The sequence below is a fragment of the Eurypyga helias genome, unplaced genomic scaffold (assembly GCF_000690775.1).
Source record: "Eurypyga helias isolate BGI_N326 unplaced genomic scaffold, ASM69077v1 scaffold29471, whole genome shotgun sequence".
In the NCBI taxonomy this organism is placed as follows: Eukaryota; Metazoa; Chordata; class Aves; order Eurypygiformes; family Eurypygidae; genus Eurypyga; species Eurypyga helias.
This window is the reverse complement of record NW_010229413.1, coordinates 824-13,761: the sequence shown is the minus strand read 5'-3', so window position 1 is coordinate 13,761 and position 12,938 is coordinate 824. Positions and strand designations below refer to the sequence as shown.

Here is a 12,938-nt window from a genome sequence, read left to right as displayed (position 1 = left end):
GATATTATGAAAAATTTCTTCACTAAAAGAGGTATCAGACGTTGGAATGGGCTGCCTGGGGGATGGATGGGTCACCATCCCTGGGGAGTATTGGAAAGGTGGGTGGATGTGGTGCTTCAGGACATGGTTTAGTGGTGGACATGATAGTGTTAGGTGTACAGTTGGACTTGATGATCTTTAGGGTCTCTTCCAACCTAAATAGTTTGATGATCTGCCTGTCCATGTTTTCCTCTCTAAATCTGATAGGCTCCTAGCTTTAACATTTCTTAAAGCAGTAGCTTTCTTTGTCCTGATACGCAGTGTTACTGCATCTTTCATTATCTTGCGGTAATTAAATACGTATCTCTGGCTTTACAAATTCAGTTATGCTCGGACCATATCTTTGGAAGTTACTACTGCAGCTGGCTCATAGCCTTCTGTTTTGACTGCATTATTCACTTTCACTCTCTTCTTACTGGCCTTAACTTAGGTCTTATGTTACAAAGAAGATACTCGCATGATTTTTCTGGGCTATTTCTGTTTATTGTCTTTGACTTAGCAGCAAATTCCATCTCTTTTGTGATGCCATCCACTGTCAACAGTGTCTCAAGATCTAGTAAAAGCTTCTTTGGATTTTCTCCATTTGTGTCTTGTTCCTGAGGAGAGTGCCTTCTAAAAACTTGTGAAAAACAAGGCCCCCACCAAAAAAAAAACCCAGCAAAAAACCAAGACAACCACCCAAAAGGAAAACAACAACCAAAAAACCCAAACCGAGAAGAACAAAAAGAAAATTTTTGTTTCCTTTTCATGAAGTATAAGGCATGGAGAAAGGCTCTTTCAGTGGTTAATAAAACTGAAGGGGGAGAGAAGTTCCGAATTGAACATAGTAAAGTGTGTCAGGATCCCTGAAGGGTAATGATGAATTCAACAGAGAAACATTTTGCTAAGCAAAATGTCTTCTTCTGTACTCTGCTAGGGTAAATGATAAACCACATAATTTGATCACATCTAGAGAATACTTTCTCCCCAGAGAAGGCCGACCATTCCACTTACTGAGAGAACTGGAGTGTAACACTGGATATTTTATGCTAAAATCTTTATTCCAATTTCCTCTTTGTTGGAGCTTTTTATTTATTCATTTTGTCTTTTATTTCGTGTGGTAATAGATTTCTTTCATTCTGAATATGCTGGGAAGGAGCTATTCTTAAAACTTGTAATTGAATGAAATCTGGAAATTAATAATGCCAGCTGAGTGCTGCAAGTATATGCCATAAATATTTGTGTGCTTTCTAAAAGCAGCAATGTATGTGTTCCTAGCATCCTTTTTTTTCTTTCTTTTTTTTTTTAGTTAAACTGTTTGTCTAGCTAAATATCTTGATCAGCCCTTAATCACAGTTTTAAACTGAAAGTTGGGAGGTTTAGATTAGATATCAGGAAGACGTTCTTCACGGAGAGGGTGGTGAGGCACTGGAACAGGTTGCCCAGAGAAGCTGTGGATGTCCCATCCCTGGAAGTGTTCAAGGCCAGGCGGGACGAGGCCTGGAGCACCCTGGTCCAGTGGAAGGTGTCCCTGCCCATGGCAGGGGGGTTTGCACTAGATGATCTTTAAGGTCCCTCCAACCCAACCCATTCTGTGATTCTATGATTCTAATGTATGGAAAACTGAATTAGCTAATAATTGTGTATTTAATTGAGCTTAGAGTGATACAATTTGAACAAGAAAAAGGGGCGCTATGACTGAAACCTATCACAGAGGTGTTTGCTAACGTGTAAAATACTTTAATTATTCGTAGTAAGTGTTGCATTTCGTGAGTGATATAACAGAAGTAAGTCAAAACCAGAAAGTGATATTTTAAAAATATCAGATCTATCCTGTTTTCTACGAATAAGAAATGGTGTCTTGTCTTTTACAGTAATATCTCCTGAAACCAGTGTCTCAATCTTCAGTTGGCAAGTGAATCCGTACGGGCAGGGAAAGCCATCTACTTATTTGGCGGTATTCGACATTAACCGCTGGTATCATGCTCAAATGCCAGATTCACTAAGGTACATTTTTGTCAAGTTGTTTTCAGTATCCCTACAAATCCTTCATCTGAGTATTGGTGTGCAGCTTACGCACCTGGTTTCTTTCAGGCCAGAAGAATTCCTTCATGACTGCCCGTATTTTGCATTGTGGTCACTGGATGCTGTAGTCAGCCTGTCTTCTCCAAACCGCATTTTGGATATTCTGGTGCATGAGCGGAGTCTAAGTCGGGGGGTTCCTCCTTCTTACCCGCCACCTGAGCAGTTTTTTAATCCAAGAACTCCGTGGTGTTACTCAACACCTGAGCAGTTTTTTAACCGAAGCACCTACACTTTTGGTAGGTATTGCACCACTTTTAATAGCAGCAAGCTTGTGCTGAGGTCAGATGCCATTTGTTGTCACTCAAAACCCAACCCCAAAAACCCCGAGCCCCCCCCAACCCAACTCTGATGATGTTGTAGTGACAGGATACGTCACTGCTGTGAAACACAGCTGACACTCTGCTGAATTTTGGGGTTTTGGTTATACAATGGCATGGCTTTGAACTGAAGCCCAGCGTACAGCACCCCGAAAGCACTCGAGATGAAACTCTGAACACAGTAATGCCTTAAGAAATCATAAAGAAGAGGTTTGTAAGGGATGTGATGAAGAAAATGGGTGCTCGGTGCCATCTTTCCAGGCACTGCTGTTCAAAGAAACGTAAACTGCTGATAATGTAACTGTGGGAGTGTGGAAGGCTGCCAAACGCTCGTTGTTTCTGCAGATGGTTCGTGCCTGCTGGACTCCGGAGTTGCTCATGTGACTTGCACCAGCTTCCAGAAGGAGGTGATCTTTTACTGTCTCTTTATTGAGAGTGTCAAGGGATGGACCTTCTCTGAGTTTCCTCTTGCACTACTTTTTATGCTCATCCTGCCCGTTCACATGCATCATTACAATTGTGCAAGAATAAGTGTTGTACAAAATGTGTAAGGGTCCTAATTCTTTATTACCCTTCAGTTGAACTGCCTGCATAGTCTTGAGTTAGGCTTTTGATCCCTGATGAACTTGAAAAAGGTGGACCGGTCAGAGAAAATGAAAAATTATTTTATTTAATATTGTTAATGAATAAATAATATTACATAGAATATTAATTACAAAACTATATCACATGACATGGAATTATATAGTATTATATAAAGATAATAACTTTAATACTTAAAGATTTCTTTTTTCCCCAAAATTTGGCCAATATCTGATTTCTCAGCCACTGTACTTTTATGTTATAACCTTTATGTTATTTCTCGCAGTGGTTATCCAGACTTTTAGTGATTGAATAACCATGCTGTCCTCATCTGTAGTTTTTGATTGATGTTTCAGACCTTGAATTTGTTAAAGAAATCTGGTCCTTTGATAAGTGAGACCATTCATGACAGCTACAATAGGTGCCTTGTAGCTGGCTTGCTGTCTCCACAACTAGTTGATGTCCAGCCATCCAGCTTGAGTCAGGTGAGTGCATATCAGGGAATCGCAGGGGAAATTCATCCATCCTGTCTGACAGGACTGTAGAGGCTACAAGACACGACAATCTGATTTTCATTCTGTTTGAGAGTTGCCTTGGAATGCAGATGTTGACTTTAGTTAGCAGAAGTAGTGGTGTTCTTAGAGCCAAACCACTGAGTTTGATGGGAAACAGCTGTAACAGACCTGTCTTTACAGACCCATCTGTCGGTTCTGTGCCACAGATAGGTGCAAGGAAGTGTGCAGTCAGTGCTGGTCATGTGCAGCGTAAAGCATCTTTCCCTCAGAACAACCTTCATCTCTGTCCCTTTCTCAGAGGATCAGGTTCAGTGCAGTAGCTGGTGCTGGGGACTCTCAACCGGATGCGAGCTTTTGCAGACATCGGCTTGCTGCACTACACGTGATCATTTGCTTCCAAGAAAGTGGCCTGTGGTAAACAATTAGCGTTGTCAGCTCTACCTGGCAGTTTCATCACTGCTTCCCCTCTTTTCATCCGTAAGCTTTTGTGCAGCCTCTCAAAGCAGATCTTGCTCTCTGCAGCCTTTTCCTTGTTTACCAGGAGCCAAATTTACACCTTAGACTGCCCTCTTGTTGGGGCAATACACCAAATCACCTTCATCTCATGATACCCACTACTGCCTATCTGTTTTATCCCACCATAGTGACTTTACCGCCCTCTTTCCATGCACTTTCTGTGTGCAGTGCACCAACCTTTCTCATCTGAAGAGCTTCCTGAGAGATGGAGCCTTTGTGGTGAGCAGCCCACAGTCACCCAGGCAGGATCTAAGCTAAATGATCAGCTAGCTGACCATCGTAGAGTGGAGCCGTGAGTAGGAAGGGGAGAGTAGTCTTCTCGCTGCCCTCGTCTTCCTGTCTTCTGGCTTCTTCACCAGATCTGTGGAAGTGTGTTAAGGCAAATAACACTTCCGCACAGTGGGCTAGCTAAAATCAATTGCTTGGCAAGGTGACCTAGCCTGTCAACTGTTTATTTTGCATGCCTGATGTAGACTCTCTCCTTCAAGCTGGGTGTTCTGATGTCAGCTCCCGTTTGGAAGTAACTTGGGAAGCTAAGGAATTTTTTAATAACCTTTGCTGAATTGTGCCCCTGTCGTTCAGAGGTGCATTATGTACTTGAGCAGGGATTTCTTTTGAATGTTAGTAAGCCAAATTTCAGGATTATGTTCAAGAAGCTTGGTTTGGAGTTTTGTTTGCCACCAGAAGTAGTATTTGGTGTGTTTCCTTGTCCGAAACATGTTTTCGGAAAACATGTGTATCCTAATGTGCAGACATCACTTTGAATGTAATGATTTTGCTGAGAAGGGAAAGCCACTTTTGAATATGTTTAAAGGAACAAACACAAAAAAAATTAAAAAGAAAAAAGTAAAATCTTAGGAGGGATCATTTCACCAGAAGTGTCAGAACACAAGCTGAAAGAAGACAGTGGTTAATATCACGTGTCTGTGCATACCTGTTACCCTTCTAAGGGATTACAGTGTACCAGTCCCTTACAATACAGTGTTTGAATAGCCTAAAATTTAAACCTACTAGAATTCAAATGTTATGCTTCTTTTCTGCCATTTTATAAGATTATAACGTAATGTTTTGGGTGTCAGAGCTGCTTCATGTATTCATAGTCTAGAAAGCTGCTTGACTTCAGCTTGTTTCCATGCAAACATTGCATTTGTATTTGTTCTATCCCCTTCATGCACTCCTGATGGCAAGCTTACCTACACAAAATGCGTAATGGTTCTAGAGAGGATGTTTCCGAAAATAGTTGGAACTCAGTAAGTTGAGACCAAATGCAGAGGCATGCAAATCAAGATCAGAATTAGCCTTCAGTAAGTTGCATTGTCAGTGGAAAAGTTTAATGTGTTCCTCAGGCCAACAAGCAGTCCAGGCTGTGGCTAGAATTGAGAAGAAGAATGTGGAATTAGTTGCGTGTGTGCTGAATGATTTCATGATGTCTGAGTGAATATACAGTTAGAAACAAACACGTACTGTTGATGGTTCAGATACTGAAAGCATTTACGGGTCTCCTTTCATTTTGTCTGTTGTGTTTAGGAGGAGCAGTTAGAAGCGGTATTATCAGTGGCTGTCCAGACAAGTTCTTTGGAACTTCTGACTGGATGCATTAAACATTGGACATCTGAAGGTAACACTTCTTACATAGTTTTTATGTTACATATTTTTCAGTTTGAAACCATTGATTCCATTATTTTTTATTTTCTCTTTTTAAAGAGCAGCCAAGTTCAGCTGCTAATTTACGGGTTGTTCTTGAGTGGACATGGAACAAAGTGATCCATACAAAAGATGAATTTGACCAAATATGTGAGTATTAGTGTGGTCATTCTGCAACTATAAAATCATGCTTTCTGACTGAGCTTATTCAGCAATGTGCCGGTATGTGATACTGCCTGCGGTTCTTTTAAGTGTGCTTTGAAACTGTGAAAGTGCTCTGTAGGCTAATGGTTTAACATTTATTCCTGAGTAGGTGTTCCGCTGTTTGATGGCTCTTGCAACTTCACTGACTCACAGACGTTACAGTCTCTCCAGCACTGCCAGTTGCTCTTGAGCAACCTTAGCAGAGTCCTTAACTGTTTTCTGACAGAAGCACAAGTGCTTACTGAAAAAGGTTTGTCTGAGTATTATTAAACCTTTGGTATGTTTTATTAAGAATGGGAATTATGCTTGGGATGTAATTGTGGAAACATGAGCTGTTGGTTTTGATGATTGGAAGACAGTCAGACTTAGCCAGGAGAAGGGGCCTAAATCTGAGGAGTTGGATCTACCACTTCATGGGCACTGAGTTCAGGGAAATAGTTTGTTGTGGAGTTCAGGTAAGTGGGTAGGGGATGCTATATTCAGCAAGAAGTTATGTGGGCAACTGGGTTCAGTTTACGACAACTGAATGTGGTCATGCTGAAAATTATTCTTTTTCTTTCTGAGCTAGCAATGTATAATGGCATGCAAATGTTGTTCAGGCTTTATTTGTTTTACTTTTAACCTTGAGGGGATCTTGTTCTCTGTACAGGTTGATTTTCGCTCTGGTGGTGCTTAGGGTTTTCTTCTTCAAATAAGAAAGAGATACAGAGTGAAAAATGCAAAGAAAAAGATTTCTACGTTGCTATTTTTAGCCTTTCTATTTAGTAAGAAGGGAGTTTTTTAATAATGCAGAGAATTGCGTAACAAAAGTAATCATATGCCTTTTTTCAGGTTTTGCAGACTTGACAAAGAAGCAGGTGGTAATTAGCCTCATAAGTTTGTATGCACAAGTGGTCATCTGGTTCTGCCGATCCAGTCTCCTTCCAGAGGGTTTAGGTAAGCCTAAACTGGAATATATTTGTGGCGAGGGGACTATCCAGTACATGATTCCTATGAGCACATTCATAGCTGTGCTTTCGTAAATGCTGTGCTGATAACGTGTTGGTTCAGTGACAGCATGTGCTGCAGTTCTTATGGTGAAAGGGAGATTCTGCTGGTTTTTGAAATGCATAATGCAAGTAGTTTCTTTCCTGGATGGTTTTTTAGAAAGAGCAATAAGCCTCTGGCTTCCAAGGAGTTACTTATGTCGGTGGCTTGAAATATGTAGGATATTAAACAAATTACTGTTAAACAACAAACGCTGCAATGCTTGTTTTCACAGTAAAAGCATTACTTGTGGGGAAAAATACACCTTGGAAATAATTCCTTGTTTAGATGGAATATCAATTCTGTTGTCAGCCGTAAGTCTCTTACAAATGCTCACGTGGCATGTTCAAAAACCCATTGCCTTTGAGAATTGTGAGCTTCAGCTGACACTACATGTTCTGAAAGCTACGTCAACTGCAGATTTGAACTGGCACTTGAGGCAGGAAGGAGTCGAGTCTTGTGTCTTACATCCCTTTTAGCAAAGGCAGAAACAGGACTGGCTTCTTTCAGAGTGAAGAGGCTTCTTGATGCTTAGCTTGTATGATCTGCTGTCTTTTTAGTGAAAACTGCAGTTTAAAACTGTGATATTACTTCTTTAACTGGCTTTCATTTTACTACCTGTAGATGATGACATGCATTTGTCTAGACCTTTCTACAATTATCCTCAGATTCAGAGCTACTATACTGGCCATAGACAGAAACTTGAGAGCTTATCAAGGTAAGCCTTACAGGAACACTCCAGAACACTTGTGCTATTGGCCTAAATCTCCTACTCACAAATACACATGTGTAATTTAGTAAGTTGGCACCTAACGCGTCGCAGTCAGCAAAAGACTGTGATGGGCTTTTGGATAATGTAATTTTTGAAAGTTCGACCATACATAATTGTAAGGGCACGTGTATAGAACCATAAATGCTGCTTAAGACGACACTAAAATTTACCTGTGTTTTAAGTAAATTTTAAAGTAAAATTATAATTTTCTTCAGCTGTCTGAAGTAACTTTTCAGCCACAGAAGTCGGATGCTGAGAACAAAATGGGAAACTTTCATTGTGTTGGCTCACAGCCGTGTATTGGAAGAGTCCAATCTGAGGCATTAGATTTGTGTTAAAGAACAGTCCTGGTGTTTTAATACTGCCGTGTTTCCTCCATTAGACAGGAGACACTTAAGAAACTTTGTTTACGCTTCCTTTGTACTACAAGTACTACAGCAAAAAAGAAAACCTGAAGGCTAAAAGGTCACCGCAACTGTACCCTTAATAAGAGAGCTTTTAGGATTCCTATTTTGAACTCCTGTAATAATTGAATATGATCTAAGGAGCATCTTTCGCCTGACTCAGAAATTTCTCCCATGCCTATTTCAAGTCACAATCATGCCTTTTTGTATGTTTGTTATGTTCTTCGACTCATGGGAGTGTTTTGCTTGCATGCTTTGACATGAGGAATCTGTTACGCTGAGAGGCTGGAATTAGTGTTTGACTCTGTCCAAACCCTTGCTACCTTTTGTTCCAGAGGAAAATGGGATTCTGACTGCCTGATGATTGATGGAATGGTTTCCCAGTTGGGAGACCAAGTTCAGAGGTTGTGGCGAAGAGATGAAGGAGGAACTGGGAAATATCCACCTCCTAGTTTACATGTGAGTGTTCTGGTCACTGAAAACTCCAGCACCATCCCCCACCCCCACCCCGCCCCCCCAGAAAAAAAACCAAAAATAGTCTGATTTATGACAGAAGATTTTAAAAAAACCCTTAATTTTTCATTTCAGGCACTGCTGGATCTCTATTTGCTAGAAAACATTGAAGAAAGCTACAAACATGCAATTGTATCCTTTCTGCTTATTTTTAATACACCATCAGTATATGCACGTGAATGTTCTCGAATGTTTGTCACCTGTGTGTTTATTAACACTTTTTAATCTATGCTTCAAAGACAATACCTTTAGTTTAGAATTAAGTCTAATTCTATTAATTAAGTCTAGAATTAAGTAGACAGAAGCACTGTTTTACTGTGCACTTTTCTATGATCTTTTGGTTTAATGTTTTTTTTTGCAAAGTGTTTTCTGATAGGTGAGAACGGGTTTGCAGAGGAATGTTGAAGAGAAAAAGCCCCTTCAGTTTTTCTCAGAATTTAAACACAGTTTTTAATTTTTTTTAAAGCATCCATATCTGTCGCAAATGGCTTAGTAGAATGATGCACTAAAACATGCTGTTTCAGAGCAGAAGGACTTCTGAGAGTGGTTGAGCAGTACCCAATGTTTGGCGAAATCCTCGATATTCCAGCCGAGCTAACAGCGCTTGTTTTTGTTCTGTTAACAGTTCAGACGCACAGAACAGTAACCAGAGAGAGTTGTTGGGCAGAAACTTAATTTTTAAGCGACTGAAATCTACAGAATTGCTTTTGTTGTTTGTTGCCTAACCTGAGAAGGGAGCCCAGGGCGCAAGGGGTTTAAAAACTGTTGTACCCCAGCGCTGTCTTACCAGAATACGTCCCTAAAAAGGGATGTCAGAGAGAGAAAATGAATCATAGAATCATAGAATGGTTTGGGTTGGAAGGGACCTTAAAGATCATCTAGTTCCATGACACTACCCATGAGTGATCCTCATACTATTTTAAATCCAGTTTTCGTCATTCAGAGCCAGGTTGTGTTGTAGGGACACCATAATTTCCCTTGTTTTATACACTCTGGAAATGAGGGAGAAAACCAGCTGTAGAATTTGTTTGCTTTAATAGTTCAGCATTGGATGTCCAGCTGGTAGCTCCACTGACTAAAGAGGGAGCCTGCGCCTGTAAGGGAAGTGTCCAGATATCTGAAGTTAACTGTTTTGAATGCCTTGCAGAAACCTGAGTATTTCTTCCCGGTTCTTTATGCAGAACGCAGTTTGGTAGGTAGCACATTGTTGTGCAGGAGAGAGGCTAAGGCACAGAAGGTCAGTGTTACAGACATTAGGGGGAAGAAGATAGTTTAATATGAGTTTATGAAAAGCACAACTTAACAGAATTTGATGGCAAGGTTCACTCTATTACTTATTTGTCACGGAAAAGCATACAAAGGTGAAATCAAATTAGTACTGGGTTAAAATGGTTTATACATGGGTTAAAAATTCTTTACACAGTGTCAGGGGAAATCTGTCAGAATTGAGTTTGTGTGGTTTATATATACATGTACACCTGTGGATTAGTGGAAAAGGGCAAGGAAGTTTCTTCTGTTGAGTCACGAGGCTCAAAGTGGACCCCTTGCTTTTTAAACTTCTCACAGAGAAGTCTAGGGGTGGCTGAATCCACTCCTAGTCCCAGACCTTCTCAGCAGTTTGTGGGATTAGCTGTAGGGATCACAGTGTGGTGATTTTGTGTTTTGTATAACTTTGGGATAGCAGCAATTTAAAATAGTGGCAAGTTGAAGTTCAGTAACACCTTTAAGATAAATCACATGGATTATATACTCCCTAGCAAAACTTAACTATCAGTGACCAAAACCAGCAACTTAATCAAAGGCTTAACAAAGTTATTAACACAAGTTTGCACATAGACACACACAGATATAGAAATAGAGATAGATGTATACAAGGGTACTTGTTAACATTTCCCTTTGATTCCAGTGAAAATCATCACGAACGATTCCTGTGCACCTCTCAATGGGTGTAGAGTTGAACCTTGAGGAGGTGTCAGATGAAGTTGTGAGGTCGTCTGGTTCCACAGACTTGAGGGTTTGTGAACTCCGAGAGGTGTCCCACTCAGAGGGGGATAGTGGGTGCAGCCTGCTGTGGTCCAGGAGAGCTTAAAGGGTCTCACATGGGACCACTGTTCATATAGCTGTGAGATAAGTGACTTCAGATGCTCTCCACTTGGGCCACAACTCGGGCTGGTAATTACTGGAGTGTCTGTAATAGATGGTACCAACTTGCCTGAGTTTCAGGGTTGTCAGGGAGTGATTAGTTATTGCATTCTTCTTCTCACTGTGGCCAAGTGGTCAAATTCTCAGTACGCCACCCTGCTTGGCAGCTGAGCTTCCAGTATGGCCACTGCCGTTCCCTGCCTTAGGAGTGCAGGAGTGCTTGGTTCGGTCAAGGGTACTTAACTGCCGAACTCGCTGTGTGATGGCCAGGGCTGGACGGGAATCTTCAGGCTGTCAAGAGATTCAGGAGCTGGGCAGGGGGAATCCACCACTAGACACCTGACTTCAGGTTTTAATCACTTAATTGGCAAGAGTAATGCATTGGTATTTTCTGCTTCTGACTACTTTAATAGTCTTATGTTGTTATGTTTTCCTAAATGTAATGCGATACCTTTTTGATCTTACAACTCTATTAGCCTTAATTAGACACTTGATATCAGACAATTTACTTGCTGCTAGATATCATGCATTCCTTTCCGAATAAAACAGACACTTCAATTGACTCCTTCCCAACTGCCTTTGCTATCCCTTGGGGTCTTGTGAAGCTTATTCAAGGCTTTTGGCTTCTAGATCATAATGACTATGAGGTAGGTATGCTACAGTTTAGTTGGACATACATTGCAGTACTAAGCTATAACCTATAAAATGATTTTTCAGAGTTGATGCTTAGCTCATAATAACAGGTGCTAAACCATTAGAAGCTTTTATGTAATACTGCTATGACAACTTTGCAACAAAGTATGATTTGAAATCTTGTTTTAATTACTTTGACAGGAAATGGAATAAAACAAAGAAGACATCAGTTTTATTAATGCTTGGTAGTTGGATTTTCAGAGCCATGTTTAGGTTGTTTTCAGCAGACCAGTTGAGCACTGTCTCAGAAGCAGTGCTTTAGGTAGTTTAAATATTAAAACTGTGATTGCAGCAGCAACATTTTGAGACAGATGACTACAAAAGTGACTTTTCACCCTTACTTTAAGAAACTTTTGAATCTTTTTTGTTGCACGAGTGTGTGTGTCTATTGTAATAAACCTGATCTCTAACTTTGACAGAATTCGCTGGCGCTGCTCTTACATCCTGCTACAATCAAAACGTCATGGCAACATATGAGAATTACTCAGTCCCTCATGTGCCAAGGAGAGCACAGGCAAGCCCTCAGATACCTACAGATGATGAAGCCATCAGCGTCAAGCAGTAGTGAAGTGCAGCTTTTGCTCATGGTGCTGTTGTCCAATAGGTAAAGAGATAGGCCCCTTCTTTTTGGCACTACTCTGACATTGTGTAAAGTGGAGAGCAGATAAATATAAATCGTGATCCCCTCAATTTCCTTGAAACTTTGCGTACAGTGATTTTGGGCATCTTTTTTGGTTATGCTATTAATATTCCTTTACATCTCAAAAAATTAATTACAGGTGCATGGTGGAAGCTTGGGCTCTGTTGCAGCAACATACCACTGAGTTGACTATAGAAGAGCTGTTAAAACATATGTATGAAACGTGTCAGGAGATGGGACTCATGGAAGACTTACTGAAGCTACCTTTCACAGACACTGAGCAAGTATGTGTGGACAAGAAAAAAATCTTAATTGTCCCTTCAGAAAGGGAAAAGGCAGAATTATCATACAATTTTGAAATGTGTTGTTTCTCCTAGGAGTGTTTGGAGAAGTTTTTACAGAGCAGTGGTGGTGTTCAGAATCAGGAATTTCTTCTAGTCCACCATCTGCAGCGTGCCAACTATATCCCAGCACTAAAGCTGAATCAGTCAATGAAGGTTAACCTTGCGGTAAGAGTAAAAGTTCTCTCAAGTCAAGTGTACAGGTTTTGTTAGGGGTTACTGACCGTTTTTGATAACACTCAATAAAAATCCTGCTTTTGGTTTTTTATACCGTTCTTTGAAATACCAGGAACAAGTTTCTACACCTGAAGTTACAGCTGAACCTAAATGTTGAACAAAATATTTCACTACTCTAAAGCTACTCTGTGAAGCTATAAATTAAATGTTCAAGACCATTGTTGACTACACTGAAAACAGTTTGTTTACAACCGAGGAATAAATTTGTATCTTGTCTGTCAGCCAATCTTACCCTTCGGTCGTTCAGATACGTATGTTATGTATGATTTAGATTACTGGGAGTTGTTTG

At 40.4% G+C, this 12,938-nt stretch overlaps 1 protein-coding gene across 1 annotated transcript; it reads left to right on the top strand.

Annotated features, from left to right (window-relative positions):
• Positions 1–1,892: 1,892 nt before the first annotated feature.
• On the top strand, positions 1,893–12,580 carry LOC104516162 (protein ELYS-like; the record flags this gene model as incomplete). Its single annotated transcript, XM_010160397.1, has 15 exons — positions 1,893–2,025; positions 2,113–2,339; positions 2,766–2,827; positions 3,359–3,487; positions 5,561–5,651; positions 5,738–5,827; positions 5,991–6,131; positions 6,713–6,817; positions 7,532–7,625; positions 8,419–8,542; positions 8,672–8,728; positions 11,239–11,385; positions 11,851–12,035; positions 12,211–12,355; positions 12,449–12,580. Coding segments are annotated over 15 exons (1,862 nt in total), but the record flags the coding sequence as incomplete, so codon positions are not given.
• Between the last annotated feature and the right edge of the window lie 358 nt (positions 12,581–12,938).